At 38.3% G+C, this 27862-nt stretch overlaps 1 protein-coding gene across 1 annotated transcript in view; it reads right to left on the reverse strand.

The window, feature by feature from the left end:
• Positions 1-18313: 18313 nt before the first annotated feature.
• The window catches only part of LOC127653235 (insulin-like growth factor 2 mRNA-binding protein 1), a 48169-nt gene continuing 38620 nt past the window's right edge, over positions 18314-27862 (reverse strand). The window contains exons 4-15 of the mRNA XM_052139846.1: positions 26743-26794; positions 26321-26384; positions 25273-25563; positions 24859-24993; positions 23796-23918; positions 23521-23656; positions 22492-22614; positions 22209-22325; positions 21524-21598; positions 21235-21366; positions 18686-18799; positions 18314-18460 (exon numbers count right to left, since the gene is read on the reverse strand). Coding sequence (XP_051995806.1) covers positions 18314-18460; positions 18686-18799; positions 21235-21366; positions 21524-21598; positions 22209-22325; positions 22492-22614; positions 23521-23656; positions 23796-23918; positions 24859-24993; positions 25273-25563; positions 26321-26384; positions 26743-26794 — 1509 coding nt within the window. The remainder of the gene's footprint in view (positions 18461-18685; positions 18800-21234; positions 21367-21523; positions 21599-22208; positions 22326-22491; positions 22615-23520; positions 23657-23795; positions 23919-24858; positions 24994-25272; positions 25564-26320; positions 26385-26742; positions 26795-27862) is intronic.

A 27862-nucleotide genomic window follows, 5' to 3' on the forward strand; every position in this document is an offset into this window, starting at 1 on the left:
GGAATGAAAAAAAGTATACACTGAAAAAGTTATTTAGCAATTTAAAGTAGGTACCAGGTGAAATGTGCTATCTGTCCTCAGTCAAGGCTGTGTCCTCTAGTGGGAGCTCACGTGTACTATATGGCTACTAAGAAAGGAAATTATGGTGCATATATATATATATACATACACACACACATTTCAAATGCATAAATGTATATACGGTATATATTTATATACATATGTGTATACTGTATTTAAGCACATAAATATACAGTACATCTACATTCATATATACAGAATATACAGCATACTCACCTGTTTAACATCTGTTTCACATTGCCTTGATATTTTAAATTGTCAAATTGTTATTAGTCTAAAATCGACCCTGTCCCAATTTTTTGGGATCGTGTTGCAATCATCCGATTTGAAATTACTGTTCATAATATATATATTTTTTTTAAATTAACAAGGTAAACATCATATAATGTTTAGTTGTCGTGCTTTGGATATAGCAAAGTGTGAATATAATTTACAAATCAATCCTTTTTGTCTTTATTAGCAATTTACATACTGTCTCTTTTCAGACTTGGGGTTGTACAAACTAAAATGAATAAGCAGAAAACTATGAGCAAATGCCAAAAAAAATAAAGATAATAATAAATTATCCATTGATATGGCATTGATGTTTCATTAGAAATCAACCCATTACACTGTCTTGAGTAGTCATTAACAATCAATAAATTGGCATATGCTGAGCAATGTGAAAAGTACTAAAATAAAGACACTGACAAGTTCAGTCTGCAATGCAATAAAATGGTGACATATTTTTCACAAGCCATTTAAGGCTTTGTGTAAACATAAAACCTATTTTTATCAGGATAAACTGAGGCATAGTAAGCATTGAATTTACCAAGGTGTTTTTGGAACACTCAAAAGCCATCATTTGCCTATCCTTTCCCCAAGCTGGACATTAAATCTGATCTATGACGACAATTATCAAAGCATGCCATGCAAATAGTCCAGCCTCCTCGTCATTGCAGAGATCAGAATAAGACAGGGAGACTATGTGGAGAGCTCTTTACACATGGACATAGAACTGGGTCATTGTGCCCGCATAATCAGCGCTTTACAGCTCCCCATTGGCCAAGTACAGACCAAACCTCACGTCTCTTTTGGCCAATAGGAGCAAACTGCCGGTGCGGATACGTGATACAGAAATTGTAGTCAAGTGCCGAGTATGTAAACAATATGTCAGGGGTGGAAAATTCTTCTTCTTTTGTACTGCTGTGTTGTAAAAAAAGGAGGATTAATATCTAGTACTGCATAGGAACTAGCCCGATGCTCCAAAAGTGTAGTTTCAATTGTTACCTAACACGTTATGTCATATTACAACAGATGTAACAAAATGCATGTGACGCTTCTTGCAGGAATAACTAACTGCTGCCCTCTAGTGTGGAAAAAATAGAGAGTTGACGGTAAAAGTATAGGAGGCGTGTGCAAAGCAGATTTTAGATAACTTATTTACTTAGATACCCCTTTTTGTTTTGAAAAGACAAATGAATACTGATCTTCCTGCAATCACTGAATTAACATCGCATAGCTCTTCACATACAGTCCTTATTCACAGTAGCGCCATCTTTGATTTTTGATGCGCATGACAACAAGGCTGTGAGGGATAGACTTGCCGTGTTTTCAGTTATATGCACTTTTAAAAGATACCAAAAAGCTCCTATATATATATATATATATATATATATATATATATATATATATATATATATATATATATATATTCTTCAGTGGATGAGATGTTAGGAAGAATGTTAGGCTCAGTCACCATTCACTTTCATTGTATCTTTTTTCCATAAATGAAAGCATATTGTGGCAAACGTTTTTTGTCAAGCAATTTGTATTCCACAGACAAAAAGTCAAATGGGAGTAAATGATGACAGAATGTTCATGGTTGGGTGAACAATTTAATTAGCCTTAAATGTAAATTATGAAATGCTAATTTGCCTAGACCTTTGGGGCAGTTTAGGTCAGGTTATTTAATGCAACTAATAATACCAAAAATAGTAATGATACTCCATTTTTTTTAAGATAAAGTCTTAAATTATCTCTCAGTTTAGAGATCAATTAAATTGTCACACAACACAATCATTCATTCATAAATCAACCTATACTACTGTACAATCAAGGTCATGACAAAAACCTCAACACTCCTGATTTTCCTCTCAGACTCTAGAGTGACTTTTGTGACATCAGATGTTGGAATTGGTGGGCAGAAATTCAAGCCACTCTGTCAGGACAGGATGTTTCACAGGGGATGTAAACAGTGATTTATAAATGAATAAATGTATTTGGCATTCAAACATGTAACACTCTGGAATGGTAAAAACTAAAACTATGGGTGATCTACTTTGATCCCTGGATGATCTGAACTAAGGGACAATCACCATTGCAGAAGACAAATACATACACTGGATTAAAAAGCATCAGCTACTGTAAATGGTTAATAACTAGTCTGACTTCATCTCAAACAAACACCTCACTTTTCCTGAAAACCTCTTGTATAAAATTCTTAGGATTTGTAAGGGGAAAAAATATGCTAATTTGCATATTGGTAATATCAAGCAGATTGCCATCTTTTCGTACAGACAAAAGAGTAGCTTGGCCTTGTGATGGATAACCCTCTCCAACCCTGAAGTGACACACTGTGGTTGCAGTCCTCAGAAAGATCAAAAGCCTTTCAGCTGGACACCAGTCAATTGCAAATCTAAGGGAAAAACATTTCTCCATTTCAAACCAAAAACCAGTGATTCAAGAGACAGGGTGCACATTCCATCATACACTATATGGCCAAATGTTTGTGGACACCTGAACACCAACATTCATATGGGCTTCTTAAACATTTTATTTTAAAACCATAAGGATGAATCCCACTCTTTGCTTGTCTAACGCCATCCACTCTTTCAGAAAGGCTGTTCACTTGAAGTTAAATTATAGCTGCATGGATTTGCTCCCGTTCAGACATAAGCACATCATTAGCCGTGTTTCCACTATTGGTGCAAGCCATGGCTATCAGCTAATCAGACGGGGCCAATAGCCTCGGGCCAATAGCCTCAGACCTCAAGCCGCAAGACCAAAATCAATCTGTATTCTCACCATGGGGCAAATAGCCCCACAGAGTTGGGGCTCCTACCATGGAATAGGAGCTAAATAGTCCCAATAAAGTCCCTCTAAACGGCTAAGAGGAACAGTAGTTCCTCCTGTGCAAAAACCACGAAAAGTACTAGTTTGTGTGGCTTTAGTTCCTGCAGTGGTAAAGGGCCTACTGAAATTCCTACTTTGTGTCCCTACATGATATTTAGCGGTTACAAATAATAGGAAAATAAATAATGTTACGTGATAAATATACAGTAATATATATTATGAGTTATAGGTTGCCTTTATGTTAAGAACATCTACCTGGATGCAGGGTCTGAATCTCAGAAAGCATCTCTCCTTGACTAATGTACCACTCCATTACCTCCACCAGGGCGGTGCTCATTTGTCTTAGAAGGCCATCCACAGCCTCCTCAACAAGGCCTGCGGTTCCCCGAAACACCTGCAGGTGAGAGAATAAAAGGGACAGAGCGACAGACTGAAGCCAAACAGAAAAATTTATAGAGGTGACAGATATAATAAGAAAAGTTTACACACTTACACATCCTTCCATCCAGACAAAATCAGTGACAGAAATCAAAATAGCTTACTCATTACGTGCAACGCTTGTCCTAGACATAATAAACACAGGAGTGGATTTATAGTATGGAGAAAGGATACGTCACCCATAAGCGGTGAGTAAGGTGTGGTAGAGATAAGGGTAAGCTGCCATATCTCTTCGCATTGCTCGAAAAAGCTCACTTACAATCATCTGAACCAGTGTCAAAAGCGAGATTGTGCGAGAGAGACCCAGCATGTGTGCGATAAAGACTGAACGACAGCCAGAGACAATAATAGTTTTAATATTTTAAACACAGCAATCAATTTGTTCAATTTGCACTCACCGGCCACTTTATGGAGAATGGCAAAACTAGTCCAAGCTGATCAGAAGGTGAAAGTAACAAATAAACATGCATTACAACAGTTCTGTGCAGAAAAGAATTTCTGAACATACAACACATCAAACATGGAGTCAGATGGGCTACAGCCGCAGAGGACCCCTCTGGGTACCAGCTTAGAACAGGAAATTGAGGCTGCAGTGGGCACAGGCTCACCAAAACTGGACAGGAGACTATTGGAGAAACATCTCCTGGTCTGACAAATTTCTGCTGAGGTACACAAATGGTATGCCGACTGCAGCCAGTTTTCTGTTCTTGGCTGACAGACATGGAACCCAACGTGGTCTTCTGCTGTTGTAACCCATCTGCCTCAAGTTTCGACATGTTGTGCATTTTGAGATGCTATTCTGCTCACTACAATTAAACAGAGGGGTTATCTGAGTTACTGCAGCCTTTCTGTCGGCTCAAACCAGTCTGGCCATTCTCCGTTGACCTCTCACATCAACAAGCCATTTTCATTCACATAACTGTCACTCACTGGTTGTTTTTGCACCATTCTCTATGCACTCTAGAGACAATCCCAGGAGATCAGCAGTTACAGAAATACTCAAACCAGCCTGTCTGGCGCCAACAATCATGCCACGGTCAAAACCACTGAAATCAAAAAATGTTTCCCATTCTGATGGTTGATGTGAACATTAACTGAAGCTCCTGACCCATATCTGAATGTTTTTATACATTACACTGCTGCCACACTGGTGATTAGATAATTGCATGAATAAGTAGATGAATAGGTGCACCTAATAAATTGGCCGCTGAGTGCACATATAAATTGAATCTGCCCAAAGTCCACTGGAAAACACCAGAACATTTTTCTCAACTTCAATTGCAGCATGTCCACTGATTTTATTGCATGTAAACATATACTTCTATCAAAGATTTATACCTGTATAAAAGTTTATAATTAACTTTAGCAAAAGAAGTAATATTTTTATGATTATAGTTTAATGTACTATAATTAATCGTGATTAAATCACAGAAAACAGTGTGATTAGTAAAAACTATTTAATCAATTCACAGCCCAAAAAAATATGTAAATGTGTGCATGAAAGAGAGTTATCTATGGTCACTGTCCATGCCGAGTAAGTTGTTCATGGTATGTGCAGCTGTTGTTTTATCATTTCCTTCTTTGCATCATCCTCATTAAAATCCAGCAATGTCTTTACTCTCAAAATCACTTAGAACCACTATAAATAAATGTACACTGGGACGCAGTACATGAAGATGGAAGAGGTCACTCTTTGTCATGGTGATGGAAACACGCAGAGGTTCAAGTGATTTTTCATCAGCATGAGGCAATAGATCAAGGCACAGCTGAGAGGGACTGACTGACGCCTGTACTGCATATTCCTCTGAGTCACTGTAACTAATGTCTGCTGTCTGACAGACAAAAAAAAGTGGATGAAGAAAGAGGGTTTTAGTGTTCTCTGCAAATTCCAAGTGTTTCAGGACTTTAACATTTTTTGATTAGGTATCAGTCAGAGCAATCAAACATCATTGATACTACATCTACAAATCTTAAGTAATTAACTACTTTTTACCAAGAATTTTACTTATATTTGAAGTGCTATAACTGTACTTTTACTGCAATACTTTCCTGTCCTGATTTTCTTTTTATCTATCAACATGATTGCCTAGGGAGAGTCTCGTGACTCCCATCAAATCACACATAAAAAACTTGAACGGCATTCTAGGGTCAGAGCTTTAGGGGTGCTGAGCACCCAATGAGCCCCACTGCCACCACCCACCCTCTTTCACACAAAAAAATTTGTCTATTGAAAAATAACTTTATCATTTTAACATTGGTTCAACTAACTCCAAAATCCAGATTTTGTTTCTTTTTTTAGACCTTTTCAGAGCACCAGCTTAATTGTGAGAGTTCACACAGACAGCCCCCCTGTAACAAACACAAAACCTTCTTCACTCAGCTGCTTTTCCTGACTCCATGTGCCTCCTTTTGTATCAACAGTCATCAGATTGGTTAGATTAGATTCAACTTTATTGTCACTGAACAAAGTAACAGGTACTTGGACAACAAAATGTAATTCATCTTCTGTAAATTATTTACAAAAAATGGTTCTTGAAAGGCTCTTTTTTGTGTGCCAAACTGAGTATGAGGGTATTGAGACAGCTTTAACTCTTTAGGACCAGTGTCCTTATCCCCTAAGTCTGAACAGCTCTCTTCTGTCTCTGCTGCTTTGGCTTGGTGGTCTCTATGTTGCACTCCCTCTGTCTCTTCATTTCTTTCACTAGTCAATTCCCTCTCATCCCTTATGGACTCTCCCTGTTGTTTTCCTCCTCCTTTATTATGAAAAAATGTGGTGTAAAATAATGTTACAAAAAGTAAATGTAATATAGGCTACTTAATGCCAATAAGTTAGTATAGGAGTATGAGTAGTTACTGTTTTGCTTGCCACTATTCACTACATGTCAATTTATTGTTGTTGTTTCCTCACCTGGTTCTTCCTGCATGCTCTCCCTTTCCCTTTCTCCTTCTCCATCTCCCTGACTTGGCACTGACAATCATACACAAATATATTGTAGTCAGGAGAGTTGAGGTCAGTTTGTCATGTCACAAAAATGTTATGGAGACCATTTACAGATTCTAAGGATATGATCAAAAGGCACACAGAGGCGTAGCATTTTAAATGTCTTTATTATCATTATTATTGGGCTTAGAAACTTTTTTAAATCACAAATTCCTTTCACAAGAGAAGCTGTATTCTCCATTGAGGGTTTGAAATAAATAAAAAATAAATAAAAGCAGGGGACCATTGCCTAGATAAGTAATTTGATACAACAACAGATAGCTGGTTTGCATTATCTGTTACTTTAGCTTAACACTTTTCAGAAGAACAAAAAACAAGACAGAGGTAATTATGGACTGTCCCTAGTCTCTCACCTGAATCTGTCTTTTTTCTTTTAAAGAACTGTTGTATGTCCATTGCTCACTGGCAGGCCACACACACACACACACACACACACACACACACACACAGAGAGAGTAATGCTAGGAGTTAAGCCTGGTTCAGGTTAAATCCTCTGTGTGTGAGGAATGAATAAATACAGCAAAAGAAAAACATTAAACTTTCTTTTATTGTCTAGTTTGATAGTCAGCCACAATTGAAAAATAACAGATATAAATCTAGGAATGAATAACAATTCATTTAAAAAGCCACAGTGAGTGTTTTCACACATACTGGTGGTATACAGTGATATGTTTGCTTCACTCTGGTCCAAACGCCAGGGCTTCATGTTTCCATGACGAATGACCAGAAAAGACGCACGTGATGTCATGTTTACATGACTCCCGATTGTTAAAATGAGTATCAAATTAACGATAAACTTTACCAACAAAGACACACGTACGCACTACACAGGTACGCAGTTTCTTTGTCGCGCTGCTGTTTTTGTTTCACGCTCTAGCAGTTAATAAACAGAACTGCATGCGTCTTGCGGAAGAACATTGTAACCGGCGCTATTTCTCTCCGTTTATGACTATGGACGAGTCACTCAGGTCCTGTGCTACTCCACAGCGGCGGCGACCCGCTGGACTAAAATAGTCCGAAAATAAACACTTATTATAGGTGTGCCATGGTGATTCAGGATACTGACTCTAGTACTCACCGATATGGTTTCGGAATCGGAACAAATCGGTAAAAGGAAAGAAGTGTGAGACACAGCTTTGGAGCAACTTAGTTGATTCACAACACTACATAACGGGTTCTCCCCACTGCTATATAGATCAGTGGTTCTCCCTCTGCGTGTGTTTCGCGCTGGATGACGGTCGTGCTGAGCGGTGCAGGTACAGAGGAGAAGTAGAAGAAGAGAAGAGGATGATACCATTTGCTAAGCGGGGGTGTTTTCATTTTCATCCTTAACACATACATTTTAAACCACAAACTACGGAGTATGTTTTGGACATTATTTAACCTTGTCAAAGACGAACACAAATTTTAGAATAACAGCATTTCTTACTCCAAGTTTTAGGGGTGCTGAGCTCCTTCTTAGGGGTGCTGAAGCACCCCTAAAAAGGGGCTAGACTCGCCCTTGATTTAGCCTATGATCTACATCTAGAACAGGGGTGTTCATTACATCAATCACGATAGCAAGAGCATCACTGGTTGATTGATCTAGACGAAATATAAAAAATTGGCTTTTTATTTCCTGACGTCTCTCACGGCGCGCTGTTTGATTGACAGGCGGCTAATGTTTGAGCACTAATGCGGGATCACCATCTAGTAGGCCAAGTCATATAAAGGTTATTAATCAAACAACAATAACAAGGAAACGAGAAAACCACTCATTACTTTTGGATGAATAACTTGAGTAGCTGAATGTATGAATGTAATAGAATAAAACATATATTTTTAAATAGTGTTAATTTTTTAATAATACTGGCCCCTGATGTAGAGAGTGTTAATTGGTATAATTAATTACCAGGAAAGTAGAGATGATAAAACAATGTATAATTATGCTCAGCCTTTATAAAGATTGAAAAGTATCTACGTTTGCAGAGCAATATTTCAGCAGAACATTTCACCAGTCACAAACTTCAGAAAATTGTGCATCATGCATTAGAATGAGAACACAATTATTTCTGGGCTTAAAAAATACAATAACTTAATCAATGTGGAACATTGTATCTCAAAAGGAGGACTGTTTTTTACTTTATGAAGTATTTGTTAATCACTGTAGTAACTATAGAAGGGCACATGTTGACATGAAGTTAATCAGTGGCTAATCCAGGAGCAATGACCAATAAACATATAGACAGTGCTCAGTGTCACTCACACAAACACCGAACACCATCATGGTAACACATGTGAGATTTAAATAATGCAGGAAACATTATCTAAATTACATCAAATATAACACAGAACACCCCTGCGATGGACTGGCGACCTGTCCAGGGTGTCCCCCGCCTTTCGCCCAATGTTAGCTGGGATAGGCTCCAGCCCCCCGCGACCCTGTACACAGGATAAGCGGTTGACGATGGATGGATGGATAACACAGAACACGCCAGTGTAACTGATATAAAAAATATGATGAAACAACTATTCCCATAAAATATAATGAAATGTAATGGGTCATGCAGGGAATTGTGGGGACGCCCGATTACTGTTTTTTACTGTAATTTTAACAATAATTTACTGTAAAAAAGTACATGTAGGCCTACTCTCTTGTTCTTTTTACAATTAATTATACAGGAAAATTGTACTTTTTACATTTAAATCATTTTATTTTTACATCATTTTATTGTAAAAACCACTGTATTGACTTTTAAAATATATTAAAACATTTTACTGTATGTTTTACCGATAATATTTGTTAATCAATTAACATTTTATTTCTGTAGCATTTTTACAGTATTTTACTGTTAAAATTACTGATATTTTTTTTTACAGTGATAGATGCCAGTGGTTAAATCCATGTCTTCAGAAGTAATATGATAGGTGTGGGTGAGAAACAGATCAATATTTAAGTCCTTTTTTTTTTTTTACTATAAATCTCCACTTTCAGACGTGAAAGTGAAACTAAATGCCACATGTGACTTTCAGATGTGAAAGTCAAAAGCTTTTTGGACCTTCAGATTTCTAGTCACCATTCACTTGCATTTAAAGGACCAACAGAGCAGAGATATTTTCTAAAAATCTTTGTGTTCAGCAGAGGAAAGAAAGACATACACCATGTCAATCAATGGGAATCAATGATGAGAAAGAAAAACAATGACATGCTTCAACAAATGAATTCCTCTAAATAAGCTATAGCAGTATGCAAGCAAATAAATAAATAAATACAGTTTGTTAAATGATTCATTCGTTATTTATTCCAGATAATTTTGATGCATACTTTTTCTACACATACCTATTTACACTTTATTTATAATTTATTAAACCTTCCATGTTGAAGCATGCAGGGGAAAGGCAAAATACAGTCTCACTTCACTGATTCATGGACCAAAGCTCATATGCAGTTATAAAACTTTTGTTTTGTTATTATGGTTAAGAGTAGCATATATTTTAGGTTTTCTAATATTAATTAAGATGCCAAACGATCTTAAGATAATATAGTACTGGTCAGCCCCCCCCTCATAAAAATTTATGAGATAAATTTTTTCATCTCATTTCCCAGTTTTCTGCCAACATCAGAATTAACAGTACATTTCAAACTTGAACATCTAACCTTGATTTTATATTTCCTCTAATTGAAGTGTTATGTTGTAATTTAAGGTGTTTATTGGGTGAAAATGTCATCTTTACAGCATCTCAAATTATATGATTTATATAAGATAAAAGGTAGATAGGTCCAAGTGGAGACAAACACACAGATACAACCCAGACACAACAGAGGACACCGGTTTACTCATCTTTTATTGTCACATTCATATCTATGCTAAGGGATAAGGTAGTCTGATAAAAGGTAGTCTCCTTTCTTTCTCTCGCTCATCCTCCAAAAATGTGCCCTATTCAATTAAACAGACCTTTACTCTCCTGTCATATCATTACAGGTGAAATGAAACAATAAAAACGAAAATGATTTTAACATCATGCTGCTCTGTGTGGTCTGAAAAGATATTACTGATATTATGTCACGGTTCACAGAGAAAGAGAGCGATTTCTATTGCAAACATAAGAGATACAATCCTATGTCATTTTAAAAAGCCATCAGAAATATAAATGAAATAAAAAGAAGAATTTGTAGGTTAAAAATGAAAGTCAGTTTAATAAAATAATGGGGGGTGGGGGGTTTGACTAGTGAAATTGACTCTTTTTATTATTATTTCTCCTGCCAGATTCCATTTATTCAATTTCCAAATTCTTCAAGATCAAATTTCAAAACAACTGAAAACAAAAACAAAATCATCTTTGGAAGTAAAAGTTTTCTATTCACTACGGTATATGGAGATGCTGCTACCCAGTTGCTTATAAGTCTTTTATTATCATTGATATATTTAGTTAAAAAAATTTACATTTGTGTCCTCTTTTTTTTTTTTTTTTTTAGTTTTATGATCATCCTGTCTGTTTATTTTCTTCTAAGAGGTAGATCAACAAAACAAAACAATTATTAATACAAGGTTACAGGTGTGGTGCCCTTTGATTCAGGGTATAAATCATAAAAGGGGCCTACAAATGGAGGACAGAATGTTAGTAGAAGCTCTAGGCAGAACGTGCCATTTTATTGCCAATTTAAATCTAGTTTCAATCATCCTATCCACAGCTATCGAAAAAGAAATAGTGAAACTGGTTTTGAGATTAGCGAGAAAAGGGCAGCTTCCATGGGGGGGATTGTACGTTGGGTATGTCCAAGTAATGGTAGGTCAAGGCTGCAAGGCGTGGAGGTAGTGTGGTGCCATTGAGGTGGGAAAAGACACAGAGGACAGCAGAACAGGCACAATTTTGTGTTTCGTCTACTGAGGTATCGACAAAATCTGATGCCGACAGTTAGTTAAGTTTGTGCCATTTGTATCGTAATAGTTAGCTACCTGGAAAGAGGTTCTTATTTAGGGTTTGGGTAAGACACTTCATCACATGGGGAGAATTTTAGCTTAATTGTGGACTTAGAAACCTTAAAAAAACAAAAACCTTTCCTTCTCCTTGCACTGTGCAAACCGTCACACCACACTGTCCAGCCCCCCCATCCCTACCCAAAAGTTCAGCCGCCACTGTAAATTAGAGTCCCAACTCTAGGCTGGAGTATTAAAATTCTAACCAAACATCTAAAGAAGAGATCAAAATAAATTAAGTCAAAAGTAATGTAACATGCACTTTCGCTTTCGTCTGGTTGATAAAACAATCTTATGGCTAAGTCTTGAGGTAGCGTTCCTAGTTATATGAGGTTTGAGTCGTCTTTGTAGCACCCAAATGTTTTTTCTTTAAGGAGATGCCAGAAACTAGCACGGTGAGATACAACAGTGGCATGCAACGTCGAAATCGATGATCACACCGACTAAGTCGAGGTTCAATCTGCCGTCTACGTGTAAATCTATGCACTGCAATGCAACGGATGGGGCGATCACGTCCTCCTTATGGGTTTCCAAGTGGACCGTTAACAGTCCGTGTGACAAACGACAGCCATTCATTTGACTTGTCACACACAGAATTGCATAAGTAAACAACATACTGTCTCTTTTTGAAGCTTAAGTATGTCAACGTAACTGTTCTACTGTTTGTTCAAGCCCTTGCCACAGACAATGAGTGTGGAGGACCTTGAAAAACATAAGAAGCCAAGTGCCAAACAGGAGGCCAAACTCGCAGTACTCAGAGAACCAGTGTACCAGCCAATCTACATAAGCACTGCATCTGCTCCTGACTGTGTACAAATCTTAGTTCCTTTTCCTGGAGCACAAAACAGGAAAGAAAAATATGAGAACCCAAATGAGAACCCCAGTTTGGCACAGGTATTACTTGAAGGATGAATTATTTGTTAGTATGTACTATATAACTAGTAGCAGTGTGAAATGTGCGTGTGTGTGTGTGTGTGTGTGCGTGCATCGTGAAGGAGAAACCTAGCTATAATCCAACACTAAATAAACGGAAACAATCTGAGCAAGGAAAAAAAAAAGAAATAAAACATCAAACGACTCAACTGAACTGATAAAATGGTCACAAACAAGGCCAGCGTGAGAGAGGGTGTTCTACTACTGAAACAAAACGTCTCTTGCCAATGCAAATGGCTCTTTTGATTCATAAAATAATGAAATATAAGGAAAACAAAAATACAAAATGAGCAGATGAAGGTAGCGAGTGGTGTAATAGGGATGAATGGTAAAATGGAGGAAGGAACGACATGGAAGAAAAAGGATTGGGATGAATGTGGTATTCAAAATTCATCTAAATGCGAAATGAACAGAAGGAAAATTGAAGCAAATCCATTATGATCTCTTTAAAAACTAGCATTGAAAGAATGTCTACCTCCTCATTAAAACCGTCCATCTCATTGCTTATTATACCTTTCACCTTAAGAATACAGAAAAAATTGAATACAGAAAAAAAAGAAAAAAATTACATTTCTACTTTTTCCATTTTTGTCACAATTATGTTAGTTCTTGTAGATCTGCTGTTTATGTTAATAATTCTCACATATTTTTTGTCTTTTATTGACGAAACAGTTCGCAACCAGATGTCATATCCAAATAAAGCTTGCTGTCTAAAAAAAAAGTAAAAGTTAAAAGTAAAAACAAAATGACTGCTGCAGTCTGAACAGAGCAAAAAGTGTATGAGTGTGTCTTGGTGTCTGACAGAAATCTATGGGCTGTAACTGAACAAGACGCTTCTTTCCCGCCTGAAGATTAGTATGTATTGTGTCTCTCTAGAGACAACTGACGAGTCTTGACAAGTGTGATCCTCAAGCAGAAAACTGAAGACTGCAATCTAGTGTGAAAAAGGGAAGCTTAAAAAACAAAGACCATGACCTTTTAATGGGATAAGTCAGCCAAAAATGAAAACGCAGTCATATTTAAATCACCCTCATTAAAAGCGGTTTGTAGGCTAAGCCGGAAAAGAATTCGCCATGGGTTCTCTCCAGATTTTCCTATGGGGTTTTTAAATTTGTGTGTAAAATAAGGTATGTGGTAAACATTACTTGATGATACATGGATGTTTTGTTCTAAACATAAACTGAAGTCATACCTCAAACGTGAATTTTGAAACCACTGTGTGTTTTATGAAAAAAGTATGTCATTCAATAAGCCTTCAAAATGCATGTTTGAGGTATGACTGGATGAAATGTATGTTGTAGAACAAAACATCCACGTATCGTCAAGTAATGTTTTCTACAGAGCTTATTTTTTTTACTCAAAAACTCCCCCTTACAAAAAAATCTAAACTAGCCGCAAAGTTGCAGCTTGTGATTTTCACATGCAAATGAGCTTTTGATTCACCTCAAATGTTTGTCATGGCGAATTCTCTTCCGGGTTTTGCGAGAGCGAGAGTTTCGTGTGGCGCGAGTACAAACAAAGTCAATGCAAAGATGCGAATAGACGCATATTCGCGCCGCGACGTCTGAAACACACCAAATCGCTTCATTCGCTTGTTCACGGAAATTGACATTTTTGAACAAGGAATTTGCATGACGCGTTGTCGCAAAAGCCTATCAGCATTGAGATTGTCCGGATGTCACTGATGTACTGACATAGTAGCAGAAGAAATCTGGAAAAAAGGATGAAAAAATTGTTGTAGAGGTGTGTGGGCACTATAGTGCATTCACATACAACGCAAAGAATTACAATTATAAATTTGTGTTTAAACTCGCGTTTATGCAAGTAACGCGAACCCAAGAGTATTCCCCCTTCTCTTCCGGAAAAGGACAGGAGGAGTGGCTTCTATGACTTGGTTCATTGTAAAGTACAACCAATAGCTGGAATCAAGTGGACAAGTATATTTTCAGAACGTACCAGGTAGTCCAACTTCCTCGCTCACTTTCCTCCAAGCAATGGCTTTTTTCTTCCGGTCTCTGTACATGTATGTCGCTGTGTCATACAATTCCGGGTGCCCACACACCGCTACAACAATTTTTTCATTAATTTTTCCAGATTTCTTCTGCTACTACGCAAGTACCTCAGTGACATCCGGACAATCTCAATGCTGATAAGCTTTCGTGACAACCCGTCAAGCGAATTTCTCGCTCGAGTTGAAAAATTTTAAGCGAATTAAACGATTTTGCGTGTCCATGTTTGCTTTGCATCTTTGCATTGACTTTGTATGTAATCACGCAGTGCGAAACGCTCGCTTCGCGATGTAAACGTGATCACACCATTACAATGTCTGCATGTGTTCCTTGGAAAAAGAAACTCACTGAGGTTTCAAACATCATGAGAATGTGTAAAATGTTGACAGAATTTTCATTTTTGGGTAAACTTTCCCTTTAAAGCATATGGACATATGGCAAACCCTTCACAGATGTCTGAATGGAACCTGAAAAGTATGCAGTCTGGCAGTGTCCATCCGTCTTTAACATTTAAGCCTTTCATCCTTTATCCAATTAGCATTTTACTCTAAAAATACAAAAAAATAATCGATTTTTTTATCGATTTGTTTAAAATTATGCGTGAGGTTAAATTTGAGATATGAGCATTTTTTTCTTTATTTTTTTGGCTCCTGTTTTTCAAAGGTACCTTTTAAGCTCTCAGTCGGTTTTACAAAATGAGTATTACCGAGGCCATAGTGTGTTTTTATATTTTTCTGCCTTTTTTAAACACCCAAACCACTTCCCCAACAAAAGATTTAACACTTAAACTCAATTAGAAAACACACTCGCGCACACTTGCACAGGACAATGGGGAATGAGAAGACTCCAACCAAAAAAACCAAAATAAAGTTAGACTAGTGCCTTAGGGCCGACAAGGTCACTTTGCTTTAGTTTTTCAGTTAAGTTGTGGATAACTATTTGGCAAGTGTCCCCATTTATAAAGCCCTCTCAAGTTAGTCAACCAATGCTGTTCATGTAATTGATAATGGAGTCAAAGTCGAAACCTTCAGCGCAAAATGATCAAGATCACACCACAGGCGCAAAAATTATGGCACATCACAATCATAATTCATTCTGATATGCGTCAAACTAAAAAGATCTGTGGCATGACAACATCATTCATGCACCAGTAAAAGATGGTGTGAATTGTTCCACTTCCCATTGGCCAGTGATTTCAAGTGCAAGTCTCTAAGGATCCCAGGCTGTCCCAAAGGCAGTAAAACCACCTAAACAATTCATTGCTTTTCCTGGGGGTCCTTTTGAGCTCAGGTGAAGAAACCTCACAATTACACTCATGCGTACACTCATACCGAAAAAGAAAATAATAGGGAAAAAACCAGACAAAAAACTAAAAATATTTCTTCCTTAAAAAAATAAAATATTCAAGACTATCAGCTTTTATATAAAACACCAGCAAGCAAAAAAAAAAAAAGAAGAAAAAAAAGAAAAAGAAAAGAAATTAGGAATACTGAGGTAACAATACCCTGAGGTAGGTTTTTCTTTTTTTCTTAATTTCATTTTTTTATCTAATCTGTTCTAGGTTCAGTGAGAAAGGCCAGCATTCTGGCAACCTCATCGGCAAATGTCGAACAAAGCAGGGGAGAGAGAGCACAGAAACCATTTTGCGGTCACCTGTTCTTAACCAATGAACTAATAGGCAGGTTTGATGGGGGGCTGTACCCTTTGTGTTGAAAAGCCAAAGTATACTTCCATTTTCTGTGTGCCGTTCGATCTCACGCTCTAGATTTCCAAATGATACTCTTTTGATCACAGGCCCATACGGACACGCAAATACTAATGCCGTGTTCCAGAGGAAGTCGAAGTTAGGAATACCAAAGTTTACATTTTCAACTTCCAACCTCAATGCCTTGCGGTCACAAGTTACGTTCAAATATATTTCCACAAGGTGGCGCCATGACTGAACAAGAACATTGTGTTTTTATGGCCATTATGGCAAAAACAAAAATGTCACAAGCACAAAATGCTTGCGTTCTTGTATAATGCATGTTAATTTAGTTTTTACGCTTCACAAAACCCAGCTCTGTATTATGCTTGTTGGTCACCACCATCTTGAAAATTATGTTCAATGATGCTTCTCTCTGATGTCGGGATTTATCAATCTATCCCAACTTCAAAAGACGATGTCTGACTTTGAGCACTGTTTTCAAGTAAGAGGTGGGAAAACGCAGCATAAAAGCACGTGTCTAGAAAAATGTGGCTGCACAAGGACAGTCCACGTGTTCTGCAGGGCCGGCACCAAGTTGCAGTCTTTTGGAGGAGTATTTTGATCTTTAGGGTGAAAAAATGGTAGACCGGGAGAGGGGTGTCATACATTTCTGGGGTGGCACAAGGAAAATCTAGGGGGGCAATGCCCCTCCTCCCCCAGGACCATGGCGTGTGGTGTCAATGACAAAATTTGTGTCACAAGCACTGTGCGCGAGACATACTGACACACGGAAAACCGAAGTATACTTTTGCCTTAAGGATCCCAGTAATTTCAAAGCTGGCCTTCAGACAGTTTTGACATATTTGACATGTTATCTCAGGGAAACCCCCAGCAAACAGTTCAGGCCAGGTTTAGAGATAACAATTGTTGCTATTTGAAAATTGCAAATATGTTCATCACACATTCCTAAAATAGAAAAACCTTTTACAAAAAGGTGGCCTGGACCTTATTTACTGTAATCAGGGTAAGCCCCACTCTCCATTTCATCAGTTTTCTTCCTGCCTGCTCCAATGCAATGAGGGGCCAGGTTAACTCACATATCATATATATATAATATATATAAAATATGCCGTTTGGGTGCAGGCAACACAACAGCGATCATCGCTGGCGTGGTTTAAGGCGGGATGGGTGTGTTTCCGCATCTCAAAGCTGAGCCACTGCAATACAACTGCAGAGGTCATCTTAAGCCCACACACTCACTGAACTCTAACCACCCGCCCTGCCAGCCAATCAGCAACCAGCTTGAAAGGGAAGCCTCAAAAAAAAATGGCACTACCCACTCAAAACATCCTCTCAAGCCAGGTGCATGATTGAAGACAGTTAAACGTGCAGCACAAAGTCATGAAGATTATATTTACAACCTAATATTTTCATCTTTTTTCATCTTCTAACCCCCACAGTTTACTGTGAGGGACTGCAAGAGCAGTGTTAACAACTTTGGCCCCTCCTCTCATCCCTGATTGGTATGGAGAAGTCACCTGATTGGTGACTCCGCCCACCAAATTGTGGTGGTTTCTCCTGCTCTCTCTCTCTCTCTCTCCCATCTCTACCTCACTGCATTTCATTAATAATACCTCTGAATAAACATTTCTATACATATATCTCTATCTTTAAAAAAAAAAACACAGTTAAAATTTTGGAAGTGACTGTTGATGGCGGAGGGTCCCGTGTAGCACACATCCCTTCTGAGGGAACTGCGATATCCTAATAAGCTGCTATCTAAAAAGCTCTCAATAGAGGGCAACCCACCTCCTCGCCATCCTCAGTCACTCCACCTGGCCTGGCATCTGGTCTCTGTTTTCTAGTTATCTCTCTTTTTAAAAATCACTCTATTTTTTGTTCATTTTCTCTAGACTTGTGTCCTTTCTCAGGCATTTTTTTACTTTTTCGTTTTTTTTTCTTTTAATTCCCTCTCAGTTTGATGCTCATTTCTCCCTGTCTACCGCTGGGTCTGTCTGTCACTATCTCAGTCAGTCCGCTCGTTTGTCCTCCATTTGTCTGTCCGTCTGACTGGCTATGGGGCCCCGGCCTCTCACTTTCTCCTGGGTTCTTGTGCCTGCCCCTGTGGGGGCCCCATCTCAGACATGCCCTGTGGTTGGGGCCCCTGTTGACCTCCCATTCCTCCTTTCTGCTGCTGCTTAACTTGTGTCAAAATGTCCCTGATCTTCCTCTGTGCCAGCTAGAAGAGGGGACAAAAAAGCATTTTAGTTAATCAGGAAGAGATGTTTTTGAGGTCTGTTTCCATTTATAATTGGACAACTTTCGAGCAATATGAAAAAAGATGTTTGCATGTACTTTCCTAACCAAGTGCATTTTAGAAGAATTGTGAGCAACACCATAACAGTAGTGAGGGGGGAAAAAAAGACTACAGTTGATCAAAGCACTCCTTTCCAGAGCAACTCACCTGACTTGCGTAAAAGTGGCCGATGATTTTGACGATAACTTGGTCTTGTTCATCAGGGGTCTGCTCTCTGGGAACCACAACTTCAGCAGCGGTGAGATTCTGCAGCTCATTTACCTAAAAGGGAGTGGTCAAAGCACAGTGATATCCTTTAAACATCAGCGGGACTGTCCTGCTAAGTTCATTCCACAATTGATGGATTTGATGGATTTGAGAGAATAAGGGGTCTATTTTTGTTAGTGCGCACAGCCCAATGCACTACGACCGTGTGCAACATCTTACATCATTTTCGTGAGAGCACTAATTCAAAGCATACTTTTTGTGCAAGTGGGCGTGGATGGGAGTGCAAACTGTGGGTGTAATGTATGTAAATGAAGTGGCGCAAAGCTCAACTGGCTATTTTCCTGATTTAAAAAGCAGGTCTTATTTCAGCGCAAAGTCCAATTATAGTTCCTGTGTTTGCAGTTTGGAGATTCCACCAGCAGACAGTTATAAGTTCATGTCCAAAATCTGAAAATAAAGTGGAACATCAAATCATGCCATCACTGTTGCAGCTGTTTTATGAAACAAATATTTATGAGAAATTTGTTAAACTATCTTTAGGTCATGGTTTATTTATTAAATAATTTGTATTGGTATTTTTCTATCTGCTGTCATAGAGTGGTTAATTCCCTGCAAAAGGGGCCGATGGAAGAAGTTTGAGTATGTTTGGATTTGGTATGATTTTTTTTTTTGACCACTTTGTTATTATGATGATATTTTTGTTTAGTTTGAAGTGTCATTTGAATTTAGAAATGTTTTTGGCTTATTATTCCAGGTTTCGATAAATTAATAAATTTTTTCAAAATCGACCGGTAGAAGTGAAGTAAATGGTCTGCACTTATATAGCACCTTTTTCACCTTAGCGGTTTTCAAAGCGCTTTACACTGTGACACATTCTCCCATTCACACACACAGACTCATACACTAATGACGGTAGAGCTGCCATGCAATTGGGAGCAACTTGGGGTTCAGTGTCTTGCCCAAGGACACTTTGGCATGTGGAGTCATGTGGGCCGGGAATCGAACCACCAATCCTGCGATTAGTGGACAACCTGCTCTACCACTTGAGCCACAGCCGCCCCATTGTACGCCCAAGTGAAGTGCGTTCCAATTCAATCACTGTTAATACTAGCCATGATTTGCATGTCAGTACATGAAAATTATTAATAATACTTACATTCTCTATCATTAAATGAAGCATAAAAACAAATCCTGATGAGAACCACATTTCCCATGTGTTTAAAATGTGTTTAGTCATAGGCTAAAGTTCATACAGTCCATTTGTTTATATTGCTGTTGCTTGACAGGGAATGGACTATATAATAGGATACAGATTAAATTGCACTTGACCCAGCCCATTAGAGCTTTGCACATGTCATTTCACCAAACCCACTTGTGCCTCGAGTGAATGTTTGCAAGAAAATACTAAAACTTCATGGCCACGCCCATTGACTACATGTATGCATACTCTGTGTGTATGACTTATGGCATAGCACTGTGCTTAGCATTAGCATGATATAATTTTGCCTTAACTTGAAATGTCCTTTGAAAAGTTTAAGTAATAAGAATAAAACAGTTTTTTCAGGTACAGATATGCCAATAATTGTTATGGTCGACTGATAGCCCACATGATGGCCAATATTATATATCTATACAGTTTTGCCTGCTTTTCAATTTTTATTTGTACAGTGCTTTTCAAATTACAAATAGTTTAAAAACAGCTTTAGAGAAAATCATACTGTAGTGTCTCTAATGTCTTAAATAGAACAACAAGTACAATAACAAAACAATATCAGTCAAATAAAAAGTGATCAAAGTCAAATTAGGAATTAAAACATTTGAATGTGCAGAGGAAAAAAATAGCCATTTTGTAGTTTTTAAACCAAGCAGGAATATGCTGTTTGAATTGGGAAAAAATTAGGTATAATAATCACTGCTTCCAATATGAAACTAATAAGATGATACTAATTATTAATGTAAAAAATTAAAAAGTTATAAAAAATGGCTATTATGGGGGGGCCTGGGTAGCTCAGTGGTAAAGCGCTGGCTACCACCCTTGGAGTTCACTAGTTCGAATCCCAGGATGTGCTGAGTGACTCCAGCCAGGTCTCCTAAGCAACCAAATTGGCCCGGTTGCTAGGGAGGGTAGAGTCACATGGGGTAACCTCCTCATGGTCACCATAATGTGGTACGGTCTCAGTGGGGCGCATGGTACGTTGAGCTTGGATGCCACGGTGGATGGCGTGAAGCCAATGTCTCATTGGCAAAGAGCTCGACAAGCCAAATGATAAATGCGTGGGTTGACTGGCTCAGATGCAGAGGCAGCTGGGATTCGTCCTCCGCCACCTGGATTGAGGCGAGTCACTACGTGACCTCGAGGAATTAAAAGCACATTGGGAATTGGGCATTCCAAATTTGGTGAAAAAGACCCCTTTTTTTTACTAGATATACCCCTTAATGTGACATCTAGTATCAGCAATATTGGAATGATATCAACCAGCCTGACTTACGGTTTTTCCACCCTTTCCAATGACTCTTCCAGCTGCAGCAGCTGCTACTTTGATGTGCGTCTCCAACTTCACTTCCTCTTTGGGCCCAAAGAAGTTCTCTTCCTTTAGCTTACCGTATATTCTGCCTTGAGCCTAAAACACACGAGAAAGCTTCTTAAAATACATGTCACATATTATTTGTCACATATTATGAATTTGTTATTGGATTCTCTTTGCGGATGATCAATCTGGCTCTACATAGAGTATAATAGTAATCAATATGCAGAAAAGAGAAAGTAATCCATCTAACCTTGAACTGGGCCTCAGGTGGTCCGGTAACAATGACCATTCGCATTTTGGAGTCTGGTGCCTCTGCAGGTGCAATCTGAAGAAAAATGATTTTAAGGATGTTCAGATGAGCCTATGACACAACCAACTTTGTGCATCAGCAATGAGGCACATAAACTCTCTACAATATTTGGATGATATATGTAAACATTTGGTGACATAAAAAACAATATTTGATCAAAGATGACCTATCGGTTCAGTTCAACAATAGATATACTGGTGGTTGAAATAAAACAAATTCACAAAACAAGACAACTGTGTCTTTCAAATGATGTTGTAGGTTTATAGTTGTATTTAACACATTAGAAGGCAATGGACAAAACACAAAATGTGGTTCCTTCAGGACACTATATACATTTCAGTAATACATTTCATCAAAATAACCTGAATTAGTTTTCTTAATATTGATTTATCCTGTGACTGATGGGTTTGACTAAACTATGCTCAGGTTCAGAGAAAATGGAGTGAGACATTTGACAGTGAAAAAACTTTTAAGCAATTTTTCTCACTTTCTGTGTTGGCGTAGTTGTCATATTTCGTCTTTGTGGGGCGATACAGTACACACATTTCAAATACATTTGTGCCGACTTCATCCTAAATTTCACAGACATTCCAGACAGTATGTGCAATATCTGCAGAAGAGTTACCTTAATAGAAGCCCCAGCAAAACGGCTCAGCTGCTTGATATGTTGTCCCTTCTTGCCAATGATGGCTCCCACGGCTTGGGCTGGGATGTACACGTGGACAGTTTCCTGTTCAGAGGCCTGCGGGGAGACACGAAATGTATATCTGTTAAGAACATCATAAATGTCAATGTTTCACTACTGTAAACAGACCATAAAAAGGAAAAGATGCAACAGAAAGCCTTTGATGTGAAAACAGTTACTTTGGAAAAAAAAAAAAAAAGAATAGCAAGGAAATTATACATACCCCAACAGCACCATAGGGGGGGCCAGGCACAGAGTTTCCGAGGGCAGGTGGAGGCATAGCAGAGGATGGCGGAAAAAGGCCGATGGCTCCCAGGTTTAATCCAGGGATCAGGTGAGTCTGTTGCTGGGTAAAGAAAAAGGGAATACAGTGACAGAGGTCTGTGCCGGATACTTGTATAACAGCAATGCTCACTATTAAAAGACAGGAAATAGAAGATGTGGATATTGGTTATAGATCTCTTTTTTTTTCAAGCCAATATTGTTGAACACATTCTGCATTTGGGTCGTTTACACAGAATGTGTTCTTGCATTAAAAACAGCTAGACGGAACACAGGGATGCTCGGACATGGCATCTTAAAGGGATAGTTCACCCAAAATGAACATTCTCTCATCATTTACTCACCATCATGCCATCCCAGATGTGTATTACTTTCTTTCTTCTGCTGAACACAAACAAAGATTTTTAGAAGAATATTTTAGCTCTGTAGGTCCATACAATGCAAGTGAATGGTGACTAGAACTTTGAAGCTCCAAAAATTACAAAGGTAGATTAAAATGAACCCATAAGACTCAAGTGGTTAAATCCATGTCTTCAGAAGGGATATGATAGGCGTGGGTGAGAAACAGGTCAAAATGTAGTGGTCAGAAATTGAAAATGGAGATTTATAGCAATAAAAAGGACTTTAATATTGATCTGTTTCTCACACAGAGTGATTGCATTGCTTCAGAAGACAAATTAAACCACTGGAGTTGTGCAGATTACTTTTATGCTGTCTATGTTTTGAACACATCTGGGATGGCATGATGGTGAGTAAATGATGAGAGAATTGTCATTTTTTGGTGAACTATCCCTTTCAAAACGCAATGCTTATGGCAACGCTGTGTACATAGGCCAACAATAAAAACAATATTGCAGACATAACGCAAGAACTGTCCTGTGTAAACAGCCCATAATAATGTTTCTGAGATACATAGAGAATATTCTTAAAATTTCTTAAGCCCACACAGCTTTTAACAAGTCAAACTCACATTCATAGCAGCGATGTCATTGTCATATGCCTCTCGCACTTTCTTCATGATCTCCTGTTCTGCCAGGCAGCACGCCTCAATGGAACCCTTCACTGTAATGGTCCTTTCTGGGTTATAAAGTGTCAGGTCCTGCAATCTGCGTTCAGAGGACGTTTATGATAGTAACAGATGCAACAGAAGAAATAAATCACCTATTCAAGTCAAGTGGACTATTTATGTATTATAAAAATCATATTTATTTTGTGTTGTTGAAGGGTGTGCGCTTCATTTCTTACGGTGAAATGGTGATCTTAGTATCGGTGTCTTGCTCCACTTTCTTCAGGTTGCGTCCCTCTTTGCCAATCAAACGGCCGACAAAGTTGTTGTGAGCAAGAACCTTCAGAGGCACCTCATCAGCACTACCAGAAATTAAAAATCTATTAATACTGATCTGAGAATAGACGCGACCCAGCACTGACAAATCGAACGACTCAAGGTACAAAGGAAAGTTAAACCACTAAAAAATGAGCAGTATTCTCTGTATTGACAATTGCCTTTGCTTATATATTCTTGGACTTTGTACTAAATTGTTTTAGCTTTAAAAGCTGCACATTTAGCCCATATATTTTGTGCTATACATTTAATTTGTAATCACTGATATAATGAATGCATAACAACATGGAAACACTTATTGAATGACCATTTATAAAGGAGGACATTAAGATTCAACTTTATTGTCAGTGTGCAGAGTACAGGTACAGAGCCAATGAAATGCAATTGTTTTCACATATCCCAACTAAGCTGGGGTCAGAGTGCAGGGTCAGCTATGAAACATCGCCCCTGGAGCAGATAGGGTCAAGGGCCTTGCTCAAGGGCCCAACAGTGGTATCTTGGCGGTGCTGGGGCTTGAACCCTCGACCTTTCGGTCAGTAACCCAGAGCCTTAACCACTGAGCGATAGTCAGACAGGTAGACAGACAGACCGTTAGACAGTCAGAAAGATAGACAGTTAGTCAGTCAGGTAGCTAGATAGATATACAGTCAGATAGATAGACAGACAAACAGTCAGACAGATAGATAGATAGACAGTCAGATGACAGAAAGACAGATAGCTAGATAGACAGACAGACAGCTAGACAGAGTCAGACAGCTAGGCAGACAGATAGTCAGACAGACAGACAGAAAAATAGGCAGTTGAAAAAAGTGACGACTGACAGACAGACAGAAAGCTAGACAGACAGACAGACCAACTGATGGAGACCTAGACTGACGGACGGACAAATAGCAAGACGGACAAACAGACAAAAAGACAGACAGCTAGACCGACCGACAAATAAATAGACCTGCCATGGTGACTTACGTTTTGGTGTCCTTGGCCTCCTGGTTCATGATTTCCAGGATCATACGACAGGCAGCTGAACAGCCGTCTGGGGTAGAATGGATACTGATGGGCTTTTCTGCTGCGCCGGCATTCTCTTTGCGATGCACATCAATCCTAAGAGATGGGAGAATGAAAGGGAGGTATCGTAAAGGTTCTGAAATGAACACCAAATAAAAGATACAACAATTAAAAAAATGAAAAACAATTACTGATCATCTTCGACATTCTACTCAAAAACGTTTTTTTGTGTTCCACGGAAAAGGTTTAATCATACTGGTTTTGAATTAAATTACAGTAAATTATGAATGTTTGGGTGAACTAGCTGATTAAATTCGTTTTTGCCCTATTCCATCATTTGTGCCATTCATTTCATACTTGCAGTCAGTCACGTACTTGCTCTGAGTTTGCTTGGTGATGTTCCGGATGGTAGCGCCCTCCTTGCCGATGATGGCACCCACATACTGTGTTGGCACCAGCAGTCTGAGAGGGATATCAGCGTGCTGGTGTTTGGAGGGGATTCCAGAACCAGGCGACATCTGGCGCGAGTTACCCCGTGGACCATATCCGGGGCGACGGCCGTTGTCTGGACCTCGTTCAGAGTCGACCTCAGAGTTCTCGTCAGGGATGTATGACACACGCAGTGCATTGTTCTCAAACTGGTACCCATTGAGTTTCTGAATAGCTCTTTGGGAGGAAATGTTTAAATGAGGCGGTTTATACAGGATTCCCACACTTTATGGCTAATTGCCAAGGATTTTTTTTTTTAAAACAAAATCAGATTGAATCGCTAATGTATCATTCAGACCCATTTGTGAATTGGTTTGAACATTTCATTGAGAAGAGCCGACTCAAAAGAATGATTCGCTCATGAACATCTCTTCCATGGCTTGTGAACAGGTTTTACTCTACACAACATCAATATCTAAGCTGATTAATTATTTTAGAGCAGAGCTTAACTTATAAAATGCTACAAAAACTTCAGTGACTTTTCCAGGTTTGAAAACATCATTTAAAATGTCCCTTGTTTTCCATGACTGTGGAACCCTGGATATAATGGCAGTATCTCTGAGGTAACTTGGGAGGAAATGTCTCTGCAGTCATTGAACGCTAACTGGTTAAATCTACAAAGATACAATTATATGGATAATTTCACAGTTCAACGTAAGTTATTTACCTAAATGGTTCTTAAGCAAGATATCAGATAATGAACAAAGCTTTACATCTCAAGTGAAAGTCAACCAGCAAAACGCTGGCGCCGCTGATTTTGGCTTGCAGTGCAGCTGAATGTCCAGTAGGTGTCAGGAGAGAGCAAGGAAAAACACCGATCTGATTCAAGCGCTTCAAGCATTAACCAAAAGATGATTCTGTGGTGATATATATATATATATAAACAAGATAAGAAGCTATTTTGAATTAAAGTCGTAGGGTAAAGATCACTTACTGTCTAGCATGTTCCCGTGTCCCGTATGTGACATTCACAACTGCAGTCTCACTCTCTGTGTTCACTATGAGGACATGAGAGAAAGAGATGGAGAGAAAAAAAATGCATTTATATGTTGCTGAAAGTTGATTTTATTTTATTCTATTGCATTTTATATATTATATTGCAATTAATTTTATTATTAACATGACACCATATTTTTATTTGTAATTTTTTTGTGTGTGAATTGATGACTTGGAAATATTGTATTGCTATTGTATATTGTATTATTTATATTAAATACATTTAAAACAACTTTTTGTTTGATTGTCCATGTCAATATTTCAAATAGTTTGGACACAATCCTGTCACATTAGTGCAAATTTGTAATACCTTTTAAATGGGTAATTCAAAACAAAAAGGGCACTCGTGTGGTCATTTACCTTGTTCACAGTTCTCAACAGTTCCATACTGGGCGAGCAGGCCATCAAGAACCTAACAATGGATTAAAGAGAGAATGAAAGAAAAGAAAGAAAAAGCAAGTATGATAAGATCTTCAGGACAGATTAGTTTGATTCATAGTTCATCCAAAAATGAAAATTCTCTCATCATTTACTCACCCGCCGCATGCCTTCCCAGATGTGTGATTTACTTTCTTCTGAAGACAAACTAAGAATTTTAGAAGAATATCTCCACTCCATAGGTCCATTCAATGCTAGTGAATAGTGGCTAGAACTTTGAAGGTCCAAAAAGCATATAATGACAGCATACAAGTAATCCATAAGACTCCAGTGGTTTAATCCATGTCTTCAGAAGTGATATGAGAGGTGTGAGTGAGAAAGAGATCAATATAGAAGTCCTTTTTACAATAAATTCTCCTCCTTGCACAGGAAGTGACGATATGCACAAATAATATAAATGTCCAAAAACTAAAGAATGTTGAAATGGACATTTACAGTAAAAAAAAAAAAAAAAAGATTTAAATATTGATCTGCTTCTTACCCACACCTATCATATCACTTCTGAAGACATAGATGCAACCACTGGTTTGCTTCTATGGATTACTTTTATGATGCCTTTATGTGTGGTTTTCTTTTTTTTTTTCTCGGACCTTCAACATTCTGGCCATTGCATTGTATGGACCTACAGAGCTGAGATATTCTTCTAAAAATCGTCATTTGTGTTCTGCAAAACAAAGGAAGTGATACAGCTATGGGATGGCATGAGGGTGAGTAAATGATGAGAGAATTCTCATTTTGGGGTGAACTATTAATTTAATATGAGGTCCTGAAGGCTGCATGGACGATTATTATAAAATAATTATACAAATTTGCTCATTTGGAAATTATTCTTAGAGCAAAATCTTGTTTAAACTAGCTATAGATATTTTTTTTTAAATCTACCTGTAATTTAAATTCAATATTTGGCATCAGGAGTTTGTCTCAAAATGGTTTTGCCACTTAGGTCACCTCCTAGTGGAGGTTGGCAGATGTGGGGCCAGCTGGAAATGTGCCAAGAGAGACCCCGCCCCACAAGAACAACAGTCAAGCAGTATAACAACTA

Source organism: Xyrauchen texanus, chromosome 12 (assembly GCF_025860055.1).
Source record: "Xyrauchen texanus isolate HMW12.3.18 chromosome 12, RBS_HiC_50CHRs, whole genome shotgun sequence".
Taxonomy (NCBI): domain Eukaryota; kingdom Metazoa; phylum Chordata; class Actinopteri; order Cypriniformes; family Catostomidae; genus Xyrauchen; species Xyrauchen texanus.